Source organism: Spea bombifrons, chromosome 8 (assembly GCF_027358695.1).
Source record: "Spea bombifrons isolate aSpeBom1 chromosome 8, aSpeBom1.2.pri, whole genome shotgun sequence".
NCBI lineage: Eukaryota > Metazoa > Chordata > Amphibia > Anura > Pelobatidae > Spea > Spea bombifrons.
Genome location: NC_071094.1, coordinates 33,253,754 through 33,269,264, shown reverse-complemented (window position 1 = coordinate 33,269,264; position 15,511 = coordinate 33,253,754). Strand labels below are relative to the sequence as shown.

General features: G+C 39.5%; 1 protein-coding gene across 1 annotated transcript; it reads right to left on the bottom strand.

Annotated features, from left to right (window-relative positions):
• Positions 1-400: 400 nt before the first annotated feature.
• Positions 401-13,703, bottom strand: FMR1 (fragile X messenger ribonucleoprotein 1). Its single transcript, XM_053472806.1, has 16 exons — positions 13,457-13,703; positions 12,639-12,691; positions 11,550-11,643; positions 11,389-11,421; positions 8,093-8,164; positions 7,453-7,601; positions 7,064-7,157; positions 6,301-6,417; positions 5,316-5,486; positions 5,155-5,233; positions 4,240-4,349; positions 3,055-3,141; positions 2,553-2,748; positions 1,828-2,004; positions 1,443-1,525; positions 401-1,141 (listed from the first exon to the last, which is right to left on the bottom strand). The coding sequence occupies exons 1-16, from the start codon at positions 13,505-13,507 to the stop codon at positions 983-985; spliced, it is 1,725 nt and encodes a 574-aa protein (XP_053328781.1). The 5' UTR covers positions 13,508-13,703; the 3' UTR covers positions 401-982.
• Between the last annotated feature and the right edge of the window lie 1,808 nt (positions 13,704-15,511).

The window sequence follows — 15,511 nt, the reverse complement described above, 5'->3', positions numbered from 1 at the left end:
AAAAATAGAACAGTTTAGGCGAAACAAAAATCTATTTTGTAAATGGGTACACAATAATCACAGACTAAACAAAAACTGAAATGTTTTTAATCTCTTGCAACAGGGGAAAGAAAAGTCAAGATATCCTGCGTCCCCGTCGACTGCTTAATAATTTGTCAGTGCAAAACCACATTTCTACATTTTTTTTTGTAGCCAAGACTTATGTTTATGTAAGTAAAATATTATGTAAAGCATGCAGTTTTTCTAAAAACTCCTAATGTTTGACAAGATTTGCTACATATATTTTACATTTAGTTGTTACAGTCCCTCTCCCTTGTTTTCTGCCTCCAAATGTCCCTACCTGCCAAGATATAAAAAAAGGCACAGATCATACAACACTTTGTGTTTTTTTTTTTTGTGGTTTTTGTTTTTTTGCCCAATGAAAATGAGAATTCATTATATTACACAAACCTAAGGTCCCACTTAGATACTTCCAATGAGTCAGACACGTGAAAGGACATAAGACGTAATGCACAATAGGAAACATAAGTCCAGCTGAATTACACGCATTCATTATTCAATCTTACGTTTTTCAAGATAGCAGTGTTTCTATTTTTATTATCTTAATCAGCTGCATTAGAATGGTACAACTGAACACAAGTATACCAACACACAGCTTATTACGTTTTCATTTATTTTCTCTTTTAAACAAAGAATACTTTCTTTTTTTATTTATTTTTTTTAAATCAAGTGCAATATGTACTTGAAAGCCTCAGAAGGTTTGATGTTTAATGCAAATGTTTACAACGCCTGACATTTGAAAACTGTTAACAGCCAACACTAACAAAATAAGGCTAACAGGAACTCTGTTTCATATCCTGCATTAACTTGCCCCTTTGTCTTTGGCCTAACAGGTTTCTCTAATGCAAAATGATGCTTTTGTTAAATTTTATTTTGTTGAGACTGTGTCTATTACTGCGTCTATTACTACAAACATGTATGGTTACGGTACTCCATTAACCATTTGCTGGCCATCCACGCCTTCAGGTTTCTCCTTCTTTTGAACACGATCTTTGCCGGCGCGCAAGCGGTTGCCCTCGATGGAGGTGTTCTGCAAACTTTTAGTATGTACACTTCTCTCGTTATTGCAGTCAATACGAATCTTTAAAAAAAAAAAAAAAGAAAAGAAAAAAAAAAAAGGATTATTCTTAAGGTGCCTTCTATTTTATCTAATAGGATAATTCTATAAGGCCTTCATTTCATAAAACCCCCATCTACCTAATACATCTGTTGATGTTTCCAATGGTTTGTTAAAATAAACTAATTAAGAAAAAAGACATTTCTTACGATCATTGAAGTGTATTACAAAATCAAAATAAGTAATATCAGTAAATTTAGAGAACAAAAACTAAGTGAGATTTTTGAACTTATAATATACCTGGAGAACGTATAAATATATATACCTGGAGGGAACCGTCTGATGTCCTTGCTTTAGACTCTCTCGAATTGCGTTGCCGGTTGTCAGCTCTTGATAAGTCATCATTTACTAGAAGAGAAGGAAAGTAAAGTATGAGAGAGGGAGGATTAACACACAAAAGTACAAATATGAAAATATTTATTTAACCACTGCAAACTAAACTAGGCTTTCGGAAACTAGAACCATACTTTAATATGCCCGTGCACAATAAATTATATGTGCTATATATGTGCTTAATGCATTTGCGTTGCTCTTTATTAATTGTATTGCACTGCACTTCTTTTAAGAGAGCCTTATGATAATAAGACCATAATAACCCTTAATATTCTCCTAGCAAAACACAAAAATAGTTTAAAAAAAATAATACTTACGCTTGAAGCCACCACGTCCCCTTGGCCCTTGTCCACGTGGACCACCCCGCCTACGTCCATCGCCTCTTCGGAGATAGTTATCCCGATCGTCTTCAGCTGGGGCCAAAGACCAATCGCTCAATTCGTCTCTGTGGTCCGACTCATTCTCAGAGGCATTGGATGCTTCTGAATTTGTACCTGCCCAAGAATTTTAAACCACACATATTTACAGTCTTTAGATTTGAAGTGTAACTTGAAGCAATTGTTTGACAGCTTTACGTTGATCATATCAATTTTGTGCAGTGGTGAGACTTTAACCCTTAGAATGCCACCTATGTACATAGTGCATAATGCTAGAAATATTTCTGCAGCGTACAGGAGGCTGACCATCAGCCAACTATCCTATTCCAGGAATAAGTATTTAAAAGTACGCATGATAGTTAGAGGAAATTCACGCTTTTATTTTTAAACATAGGCCGATCAGCAGCTTCTCTCTCTCTATTAAAATAAACACAATTTAAACAGTTTGACTGCTGCTTAAGGGATCAATCAACATGGCTATTTGCTATCATGGTAATAGATGCAGTGGACAGGGAATCAGGAATAGTGGGGTCACAAATTTAACCCTTATTACCTTGTTTAAGCATATGCTGTGTAGTACAGGCACTTAAATGTATCTATGTTAAAACTGGAAACCGGCCTGGCCACTTGCGAGGAACAAAGTGACCCGGCTCCGACAGACATACCTGAGGCGTAGCCTGCGCCCCGTCTGCTGCGCCCTCGGTTGTTGTAAGGTCGACTTCCTCGGCCGATACCACTACAATCTTCACTCATATATCCTTTCTCTTTATCTGAACGATTTGGTGGAGGCCTGGAGCTAGCTCCAATTTGACGGAGTTGTTCATCAATTTGTAACCTTTCCAGGCGTAACTGGTCCACTTCCTGGGGAGAAGATTAAAAAAATAATACATTTTTCCACATTTTTCCGAATATCATGGAGGCATGATATTCTTTTCCTCCTTTTATTATTATTCTCTTTAAGAAATACTAATCTACTTGGTAATTGGGGAAAAGAGACAATTATTTTCTGGGTGTGTTTTTTCTTTGGTGTAATGATGTAACAAACATGTTCCACGCATCATTTATTACATAAAAATAAAAATACACAATGACAACAGCAGGCTGTGCACTGTATCAAAATATTTACTCCAATGGTATTATCAGTTTACACATTGCAATTAGATTTACCTTTAAATAGTTAAGGTGGTAGTCCAAAAGAACGGTTGCATTGGTAATGCTATCTTTTGTTCCCACAAACACAAAAGGAACCATTCCCTGTGTGACAGCAAAAGAAAGAAGAAAGTCTAAGTCCCCAAGGGATGCATATTAACACACAGCAACAATACTGTAATGCATTCTTCAATTATTTACAATGTAACATCAGCAATGATATATATATATATGTATTGTGACAGAAAGCATGGGATAACAATGGAGTGTATATATCTCCTTATATTTTGCAGGGTGACTACCCTCAGTAGTTTTTACCAGCCCCAGGGAGATGTTTGGAATTGTGTTTCCATGATAAATAGTGTATTTTTGGGTCCCTGGGGGGGGGAGCACTTGGAGAGTAGGGTGGGCCAGTACTCCACTCCACAGTTTACGAGCAGCAGCGGAACAAGCAGGTGGGAATCCAGTCCGGAGATTCCAGCATACTCATCAGTACTCACCTGTTTTCACTAATTAAAGGGAGAGGCAGATAAATAGCCTCCTGACCTGAGCAGAGGGAGATCATTTGACTCCCTGAGAGGGAGAGCTGCTATATTATTGATTGCTGCTATTACATGTAGCCTGGTTTTGTTGGTAACAGATAAGCCGTCCAACCGCAGTTCGGTTAGAGAACTTTGTTTAGTTAGCACTCATAAGAGCAAGGATTTTTTTTTTTTTTTTTTTTTATTTGTTTTGATCTGTTGTTTCGGTCTTAAAAATAAAAACAGGCCCCATCCTTTTAGTTAACCCTCCTTGTGTCCGAGTTGTCTCCGCAACCTGGAAGACTGTGTGTGAGCAAAGATTCCTGGGCAGAATACCAATTTAATTTTTGTCAATATTATGTAATTATATATATATATATATATATATATATATATATATATATATTATACACACGCACACATACATACACTTATTTTGAAATGGCCTGAAAAGAGAACAATATAATGTCTTTTGGTCTGGAAATGTAGGCACATACATGTAAAAGGTAGGCACATAAGGTAGTGTCCTAGTTTATTCATATGACCGCACTCAATTACCATATTGGAAACTGGGACTGGGGATTGTAAGAATTTTTATTAAGGCATAAATAAGCGGCACTGTCAACAACATAAAAAAATAATGTAATTCGCCAAAAAATGATAAAGGGAAATTCACACAAACCTCCTCTTGGGAAATATTCTTATCATTTTCTGCTTCAATCCTCACTCGAACAACACCAGACTTATCCACAATTTCCTGAATTAGTTTCCCATTTTTTCCAATCACTTTACCTGTAAGAAGATACCAGGAACAATAAAAATAGAGAAACATTTTCCTGGGGCAGACTTATGAAAATAGCAAAAAACATGCTGGGCAGAATAAGCATATTCAGGGAAGCGCCATGTTCTGCATTTTGCTTTCTATTTGGATGGCTAAGCATAAAAGGAACCATATTATTTCCAGTGGATAAAGGTCACTCGCACCATGTTGGGGGTTGGATATGGTAGGATATTCCCTATTAAAATGGTCCAGTTACAAAAATAATCTTTCTAAAGAATCCTATCTTGGTTGAAATTTAAACATGTATAAGTGCCATAAAAAAGAAACCTATAATATAAATACAACCAGTATGAAAGAATTATTAATGAAATAATTCTAACCGCCTGCTGACTCAATTGCATCTAAATTGAGTCAACGATAAAAATCTCCTGCACTACTGCTGTGGGGGCCATATAAAAAAATATTTTCATATTCTAGACAACGTCAGAGTCTTAATGCAGTAAGTACCCCCGTATACCAGCGGCTTTACCATGAAACAGTTGAACAGGGTCACAGAATCACAAAACAAATATAAATTTATACACGTGAACACTTGGACGATAGACATTAAACCAACATCAGCAGTATGTCGGTCAGCGATGGAAGCTGTTATCCCTTAAGATGGTAAGTTTAATGTCCCTGAAAGTCTATAAAACAATGTATATTAAAGTAGTCCGTCAGTAAATGAGTAGCCGGTCAGCTGCATTCTGTACAGTTAAAACACTTTAAATGAGGATTACAATTTTTTGATCTTGTTTGCAAAATTAAATTACATACCTACTAAATTTCGAGGGACTTGTATGACATCTTCAGCAAATTCAAGGTAAGTTCTAGCTTTCTTTACAGCATCTTGGTCCTACAAATCAGAATGCAACGCTTAGCGCATTATGTACAGACAGACGTGCTGCATATATTACTGCAAACGTTAAAAGTCTTACCTCTCCATAAATATGAAATGTGCACGTGTCTTCATCCAGATCGATGGCAGTGACACCAGGAACTTTCCTAGCCTGCTGAATATTAGCTCCATGTGTACCAATCGCAAGACCCATCAGATCTTCTCGAACAACAAACTGCTCGTGAAACCGGGAGGCTAACTGCCTGGAACTCTAAAGAAAAAGAATAATCAGGTAGTAGTAACACGAATGAGCCATAATACTGGCACACGCCGTCATAACCAATAAGGACGACGTCTTCCCTTTGAGATCCTTTGTAGGTTACTTTGAAAACTAGAAATAGAAATACCGGTTACTATATTATAGTTTCAAATCCAGATACAGTAGACTGTATAAAGAATAACAACCCCTGTCCAAAACAAGTGTAAACTGTAGGGGATCTTTCATTTTTCTGTCCGCACTTATTTTGGACAGGGGCTGTTATTCCTTATGTTGAAAACTATTTATGTTCCGGGCCTCTTAGAAGACAACGGACATATCCCCTTCTTTAATCAGGCCCATATGAATCCATTAAAAAGGACTATTATTCCACTTTCACATGTGATTTTTATTTATGTCTGAGAATACAAATCCTAATTGAATTCATCTTTGAAAGATTATCTTCGATTTATAATAGTGTAACCTTCAGGTTAAGACGCATTTTTCCCCTTTTCAGTTCTAAAATTCAATAAAAGCATAAAAAACAACATATAATGCAACTATTCATTGACAGTGACATCCACCATGAAGATAATATTAGACCCAGTCTGCCCCAAAAAGTAATTAAACAAAATAAATAATAATAATAATAATAAATGTGAATGAATCAGGGACTATCTAGAGCAATATGACACCCCTTTGCATGTTTACCATATGTCTTGTGTAAGACATTTTTTATTACAGGAGACATATATACATGCCGTCGTTTCACTTGCCATAAAATCTTATAAAAAATAACAATAAATGTAGTAAAGTTAGAGTAACATACTTCAAGCTGTTTGCTGGCTTCTTCATTTCTCAACATCAGGGAGAGTTTGGTGCGAAGACTTCGGAAATGCATATCGCTCAACATGTTTGCCCTTTTTATGGTCACTTCATTGACAGACTGCGCAACAAAGGAGAAACCTTTCATTCATAACATCAGAACATAGAATAAAGAAGACTACTGTAATATTGCAGCTATAAAACTCTACACTCAACCTTGTGGAAAAGACTGAAACACTTGTGTATAATACAAACACATCAAATTAGGTCACTGGCTGATGATAAACAAACAGTGACCTAAAAAATAAAATCAAATAGTGTAAAAAAAAAAAAAAAAAAAAATATTCACCATATTTAACCAAATGTTAACAGTATTTGTAAGTATACGTATTATGTAAAATATCTAAAGCTGGTTTTAATACTCTATTTCTTACATGAAATGTGTGCCCTTAGTAAACTACATAGGGAGTAAGTAGAGATAAACACAGCAGAAAGAGTCAAATGGATTTATTTGCTAAACATAGGAGTTCTGGGTGAAAATTCTAAACTTCAGAATCATTATAAAGGACTCTAGGCAAAAAACAAATACAGATTTAAGGGTGAATTAGTCTTCTAGAATCACAGGACTCAAAATGTAACTTTTAATTGTAATGCATATTGAAGTCCGTTTTCTATGACCTCAAAAGCTCTTTGCTGAATGAAATCTGGTGGCCCTTCCAAAGACAGTTAAAATGATGAACTAAACACCTAGGTTTTTTTTTTCTTACCAGAATGACCAGCTGGCAGCTTTCTGAATCGTATGCGACCGAAAACGCTCCCACTGCCTTTTTGAAATCTTTGTGGGCAGATTCCTTTGCACACCTAAAACAAACATCCCAAATTAATGATATCGCTAGACAATACACTAGTCAATAAACTGTGAAGATGCTCAATAACGCAACAAACACAAAAAACACTAATGTAGCCTTCCACAGCATAGATTACGATAGGGTTTGCAGGAAAGGCTATGGGATCTCATATGATGAATGTGACAGTATCTACTAACGCAATTCATCATATAAACAAACATGGAGTGCCAGAGGTACTGATGGAAAAAAGTTGATGTTTTGAAGTCAACGTGAATAGATTTACAGCCAGTTTTAGTAAATACACATACATTTGACGCAAATCTTCGGGCACTTCTAACTTGATCTTATGGAAAGAGTTTTTTGTTGCAGGCTTGTTGGGATTCACAGACCGCAGCCGTTCTATGGTGACAATTTCATTATATGTTGCGTCGCAGGCAGCATATTCTATAACGTAAAACTAAGAAAAAGAAAAGTAAATAAGAAAAAAAAACAAAAAAAAAAACTTAATTAAAGCGCCATTTTACTTAGGAATAAACACTTGTAAGTACATCTATATTTTCTGTAGTGCTGAAATGCTATGCTGTATGGCCATAAGCTGGGGAGCGTTTGGGCAGAATAATAATAACACCAACAGATTTAAGGGGAATTACCACTTTTTTATTATTATGACTTGCATAAAAAAAAAAAAAAAAAAAAAAGATAAAACTGCACATTTTCTCAACTAGAATGTTTTCAGGCAGTTGCATATAAGCTAATTTCTGCATGTTCTAAAAGTGTTACTGTAATACAATCTAAGAGAAAAACACCCAGACTTCTTATCTTCCTGCATGTGCTGCTAAATTTTCATTACGGTATACAGCACTGAATTTTATTCTCAATGAGAAAATATTTTTCCATTTGACTGAAACATGTATAGTTACAAGGGAAAACAAGAAGATATATTCCTACCTCACCCTTTATCATTCTAACTTTAGCAAGCCACCAGCAGCATGGCTCTTTCTCATTTGCCCTGGAATACACCTGCAAAACATATGGGGGGGAGGGGGGGACAATGGATTTCAACATTTTGTGTAGAACTCTTCCTATAAATAACCATCAACGTGCGTGAAAAAAACACCACCTAATAAAGCTGCACATACAAAAAAAATGGAGTACGAACAAAACTCAAACACAAGACATAATGAAATGCATGCGCGTTTCAGTGTCGACCAAACCTCAAATTACTCTTCAAAGTATTCCCGACTTGATATTTGCTGGATCTAAACCTGATAATACTGAAGCAGTCACTGAAGTCTGCTGCCAACATTCAGTCCAGGAACTGAACTTAGCAGGAGCCCTTTGGCAGTTTGGGCCCTGCAGCTTGCCATAGTTTTCGGTGCTGCAGGGTTCAGAGGAGCATGGTAGGAACTTCCGGACGCGGGGCTTGCTGCCAAATGCAACTGAAAGCCAGATCGCAGAATGCAGCATGTACAGCCAATTTACTCCTAACACAGACTGCTGAGAACAGAGCTTTATGCTTGTTTAGTTTATTATAATCGTACATATGCATGTCCAAAAAATTGTCAATGGTCAACAGCAGTGAGCTTAGGAAGCAGAGGAACTGTTGGGAGTAGGCACTGAAACGGGATCCAGTAAGGCTGGAAGAGAAGACTTCCAAGAAAGTGATCTTCTGTTAAATATAAAAACATTTTTTAATGGAGATTGCTGTCACGTTTTATATTTCTAAAGGATAGGATTGTTAACTATCTGGAGTGATGGGAGGCAGGAGGTTGTAGTTAATGGAGTATATTTAGAGGAAGGACTTGCCACCAGTGGGATCAGTACTTTTTAATATTTTTTATTAGTGATATTACAGAAGGTCTTAATGGTGTTATGTCTTTTTTGCAGATGATACAAAGATTCCATCCAGGTGGAAAAATTGAAACATGAATGATTAAGTATATTATAAGGATGGTCGAGTGTGCGGCAGCTGCAGTTTGATGGTGATAAATGTAAAATAATGCATTTGGGATGTAAACTTCCCAGGGCATTGCAGGCAATATTCTGTCAGTGACAACAGACGAGAGAGACTCTTCTGATGATGCAGGGTGCTGGGTTGTATAGCGAGAGGCATTAGTAGCAGGAAGAGGGAGGTGGTTCTGCCACTTTACAGATCTCCGGTCAGTCCTCACCTGTATTGTGTACAGGTCTGGAGATCATAAGAAGAATGATATTGATACATTGGAGAGCTTTCAGGAGGGCTGCAAAAGCGGTAAGTGGAACGTAGGATAAAAAGTATCAGGAAAGACTAAGGGAACGCAACATGTATAGCTTGGTTGAAAGGAGATAAAAAGGTGATGTGGGAGAAACATAACAAGAGGTCATACTCCATAACTAGAAGGTCAGAGGTTTAGATGTCATGTAAGGAAGTTCTACTTTTATGAGAGAGTGTTGGATAAATGGAACAGTCTTCCAGCAGGAGCAGTAAGGGAATTTAAACACGCAAGGGATAGGGAAAAAAAAGCCATTCAGACTCTGGGACAGGACAAAGGCTGACTGAGGTTTGAATCCTTATATCAGGGAAAATGGGCAGATTAGATTGGCTGAATGGCTCTTACCTGCTGTTAAATTCTATGTTTCTAGGGTAAAAATGCTGTCATGCATAGTATCCTGACTTTGCATTTAGCTATAATATATTATATACAAATTACTGCATGTAATCAAAAGTATACTATATGATAAAAATGACTGAGTTTAGGTGTTTCAGCCACATCCATTGCTAACAGGAACATAATGTCAAGCAGGTAGGCAGCTGCTTCCATAAATATTAGCACTAGAATGAGCCATACTGAATAGTTATGGCACGGTCATAGGATGCCACCTTTGCCACAAGTCAGTTTGCCACCTTTTTTCCTGCTAGCCCTGATCCACTGTAAGTGTCATTATTGTGAAACGGAACCGTCTAGAACAAGCGTGTCCAACCTGCGGCCCTCTAGCTGCTGCAGGACTAGATCTCCCAAACTCAGTCAGCCCATTAGCTGAAAGAGCATTATGGGAGATGTAGTCCTGCAGCAGCTGGAGGGGCGCAGGTTGGACACCCCTGGTCTAGAAGCAACAACTGCCCAGCCATGAAGCGGCAGACCACGCGTACTCAGTGGGGCAAAAGATTAAACAACTCACTACAGAGGACTGCGTGTCAGGAGCTTCATGAAATGGGTTTCTATAGCCGAGCAGCTGCACACAAGACCACTATGCGCAATGGCAAGTGTGAGCTAGGGTGGTGTAAAACACACCTCTGCTGAACTCTGGAGCAGAGGAAACATATTCTCTTGAGATGAATCATGCTTCACTATCTGGAAGACTGATGGACGAATCTGGGTTTTGCAGATGCCAGCAGAACACCACCTACCAGAACGCATACTGCCTGCTGTAAAGTTTGGTGGATGAGTGATAATGGTCTGGGCCTGTTCCAGCATTACTGTGCCCCTGTGCATGAAGCAAGGTCTATAAAGATGTGATTTGATAAGTTTGGTTCAGAGGAGCTGGAGTGGCCCGCACAGAACCCCACTGAACACCTTTGGGACGAATTGGATGAGAAGGCCTGGCTTACAATGAACGCTCCAACATCAGTTCCTAAACTCACAATTGCTCTTTTGGCTGTTGACTGGGTACAAATTCTTACAGAAACACTCCAAAATCTTGTGGAAAGCTCTCCCAGAAAAGCGGAGACCATTATAGTCCCAAAGGGCGGGTGCAGTTGCTTATTAATGCCCAGGGGTTATGGAATGGGATGTCCAACATGCTCATATAGGTGTGATGGTCAGGTGTCCACATACAGATTCCTGTGTTTCATGTTCTTTTCACACTTTGCCTGCTAAAAGCCTAGTTACCGATTTATCACAAAAGGAGAATGATGTCCTCATAAGGTCACTGGCGTTAATTTAGGTCCCCACATCCTAATACCTCTTTCTCACTACTTGTTCAAATGGCTACATGGTTTAATATACACATTTTCTGGTGTACACAAAAGCCCAAAAATATGAAATATTTAGAAACATCAATAACGGCAACATTACCCAGTTTTAGTTCAACTAAACTTTGGCACTGCCCCGTTCCCTTATCAAATGCGCATGTTTTTGAGTCAGACGGAAACACAATACACATCAAACACATTATGGTTCTGTAATATACATCACGTTTAATCTGCGGAAAGCATTTTATAGATATATATTTTTTTTATTAAACTGGCATTCCTCACAACCTACCATGAAATCATCTTCGCCTTTCACCCTCAAAAACTAAAAAGAATAAATGAAAAAAAAGAAGAGTTTATTATCTATATTTGTACTAAATACTCAAGACATTACAGGAATGGAAGAGCAAGAAAGGTTCCATATACAATATAAACAATGGATGGACTACTTACCTCTACCTCATCACTCTCATTGATGTCCTTGCTAGAACTTGCAGGTGGAGGAAACCTTACATCATGGAATGGGATCTGCCTCTCTGGCTGCCAGCTGCAAACACATGGTTTTCAACTATAGTTCATTACAATATCAAGTTTGCTAATAGACACAAGCTCGCTGAGCATCCTCAAGGAGGTTTAATTGGTACCTAAACGCATACACACATAACAACCACACATAACACAACCTCTCTTTAGGATTGTAGGCTTCTTTGAGCAGAGCCCTCCTTAACGTTTGTTCCTAGAAGTCAAAATCGTCACGCGAGGCACATTACTTGTACTAATTTTACCGGTGCCATATAAATCAATAAAAGTTCAAGCAAGTTGACAAATCACTGTAAAAAACACCTACTGCAAATTAAGGTATTTTTTTTTAATTGCAGATGAGTGTTTTTAATGGAAAATTCACAGAATTTTAATGTAAGAAAATGAAAAAAAATATTTATTTTGGGGGCTTCTACTCCATTCAGATACCTGTCTGTCCCTGATCTGGAACAGTCTAGATTAAACAACCCATACTGATGTGCAGAACTTGTCTGGTAACTGCTTACATCACAGGCTCATCACAATGAATGTGGCCACTGAGGATGGAAGACTTGTGCACAAGTTTGCCCACTCCTAATAATCCTACTTGCCACAAGTTCAAGAACACAGTATATAGTTGGCCAGTAGTTGTTTGCAGCAACTACAGTCTAAAATTTAAACCTCTGATCCCTTCCTAAGTGACTTACATACACATTCTGCAAAGAAACAAAGGCAACTAAACCATCACGCTGTTATGACATCATCACCTATATTTAAAACATTTTTGTTTTGTTGATGAAAAGTGAATCATGAATAATGTTGTTTTTGCACATTTTAGTAAATAAAAATTGTATCAAAACGTTACAAAATATTTTTCTTTTAATAAATTACATATTATTTTAGGAGCTATGCTTCAGGATGACTGAGAGCGAAGATCGTTAAAAGCAAAAACGAGAAAGAACAGATGTAATAAAAATGACCCGAGTACATCTGGCTTCAATTTCAATGAAACCAGGTACTTACTTATTTTCAAAAGCAACAGTTATGGAGTCTTCGTGGACATCTTTTACAAATGCCTAGAAAAAGAAGAACAAAAACAACCTATTAGCAATATTCCTAAACTGGAGCATTTTAATAGAGGGGGGAGGGTCTGATTCACAATGTTACAAATCAAAAAGAAAATGTAACCAAAAAAAATATAAAAATATTTGTATTAAGAGAATATTTAATGTTAGTCGGTCTGATTGGTACTTCAGTCTTCTAGGTTATTAAGAAAAGGAAAACTCTGCTTCTTTAACCAAATACTGTCTGGAGCGACAGTACTTGTGAAATACTTGTGCTTGTGCTGGATATTCTAGCAGGACAGGGATTGGATTGTTATAAATAATGGATATTTTAGTAATCTAATCCCTATATTTGTAGAAAACACCTACAGAGGGCATGGCGGGAGGGGGTGTCCTGCACAGTAAGGAGAGGAGGGTTAAGTGTAAGGTGATGTTAGAGAGAAGGTCCATGAGTGGATGTGACACAAGCTGCAGTGTCTGCTTCAGGATTAGGCTCACCGCCTTCAAAGGTTTGGGGGCATTTCTGGGAGACATCGCTCTGGCTGCCCACGATCTACACGCCAGGCTGGGGATGCTGCAGCAGCAGGTGATGCTCAGCGTAGACAGGGGAGGACTGGGCTATGAATGGAGGGAGGGGAACTTTGCAAGTCATTATCCGCAGACACAGGCCCACCCGTATATTCATTAGTCTTAGGCCTGGAGCTCGGGATTAGCCTGATGGGAGATAAAATGCCGGTTAGGTGCAGATCCTCCGCCGTACGTGCAGGCAGGCCTCACCTTGTAAAAGGCTCCGTTGGAGCCCCGCACCTCCACCACTAGCTCCTCCATGATGCTTGGCGCGATGTACTGGTGACAGACGGCGGATAAGGCGGTCCCCCCAGGCCTCTGTCTCCCTTGTCAGTTGTTAGAGCCCAGCATGAGCACCATCGGCCGACCCCTCGCCACAACCGCCTCCTCCTCCCGGGAAATGAAACCGAAACGGGCCCCCTTCAGGCAAAGGATTTCCCTCACCCGCCTCGAATGTAAACATTAAAACACGATCACGTGACGGAGGCCGCGGCTGCGATCACGCCCATTCACAAACACCAGGACGCAACCTAACCTGGCGGATTTTACGTCAGTTCTGACGTCACCGCCGACTGACAGCGTAGATATCGAATGGGTGGACAGACGAGCCGAAGGATGGCCAATCATAGGCACTGATTCTCCCTCCCTTATTTATTTTAATACTTGAGCCGTTAGCGCTGACGTAAGAACTGGGCGGGTAGGCGAGGGGGTCTGGCGGGGTTGCCATGGAGTCGTCAGAGCAGACAGACGGGTGTGCTGCTGAAGAGCGCGACTGGCGGCGCGTGGGACGAGGCGGTGGTGTAGCGCATATAATGCATATATGCCAACTTTCCCTTTTTAATTAGGAGCAGTCCTGCTTTGGAACCTCTATATCTGTTCCACTTTATATCACTAATGTCCCTTATTTCCAGGAGTTCGGAATGTCTCTATAACGCTCATACAAACAATACAAAATACCGGGGAAGTCTCAGGGTTTTTACCCCAAAGTCCCCAGGGTGAGGGGGCAGATTGTCAGCATCACACATTATGGTGCTGACACCTTATTCTACAATGCTGGGATCATATACAGGACTCCCAATTTGTGCTTTTGCTACGAATGTTATGTTTGATGCCCCTGGTTGCAGGGCCGGCTTTAGGGGTGTGTGACCTGTGCGTCCGCACGCCATGGCAACGGGTGCCTGCCCGGGACTTACATTAAAACATTGTTTTTTTGTTTTGTTTTTTTACTTTATTTAACATGGAGGATGTTAAATAAAGTTAAAAAAACAAAAAAAAATTTAATTTAAGTCCCGGGCAAGGGCACCGAACGGTCGCTCATGAAGTTTTCAGCAACCGCTTGGTGCCCCTCACTCTCCGTGGCGCACCATGCTGAGCACCGAAATATGATGTCATATTCCGGCGCTCAGCTGTGAAGCTTGCAGAGCGGGAAGACAGACGCCTCACACTCCCACCGCAGGACTCAACAAGGTAAGTAAGGATAATGAGGAGAGGGGAAGGCAGTGATATGGGGGGGGGCAGTGAGAAGGGGCAGAAGTGGTAGATAGTGATAAAGGGGGAGAGGGGATAGATAGTGAGAAAGGGGAGTTTTGTTACAAGATTTTTTTTACTTTATTTTTTTGGGATGGGGGGCCCCAGAACACCTAAGGCCGGCTCTGCCTGGTTGAATACAGGTGACTAACTTTAGTATATTATGAAATAATAATAAATATGTTAAGGTTTACATGAGAACTGCTGTTGGAGACATTTGGCAAGTTCCTACATTGAATCTTCCCTATGGGCAATTAAAGGGTTAATTTTTTAAAGAGTCACTTAGAAGGTTGTCAGGTATGGTTGTACGTTACACAGTGAAAACATCGTATACCTTGCTCAATTGTGTAAACAACTGTCAACGGGTCAGTCATAAGAAATGACTAAAGTTTTCGTATCTTTGAATGTGTCATCTGCCTCACAATGCTCAGGGGACGGTCACACGGAGCATGTGCCTGTTGGCAAGATCCTTTGATCTTTCCTGACATAAATGGGGCACAAATGGCACAGGCAGGCTGTTTAGGAGGCTGAGATGGCACAGAATCTTTAGTGGGCAGAGATAGGACAGGCAGGCTGTTTCGGGGGGGCAGTGGTGGCACTGGCAGGCTGTTTGGGGGTACAGATGGCACAGACATGTTGCTTGGAGGCACTGACAAGGTGCCTGGGGACAAAGATAGCATTGTGGGACATGTTGCTTGTGAAGCTGGGGTGCCCCAGGCAATTTTACACCGTGGCCCT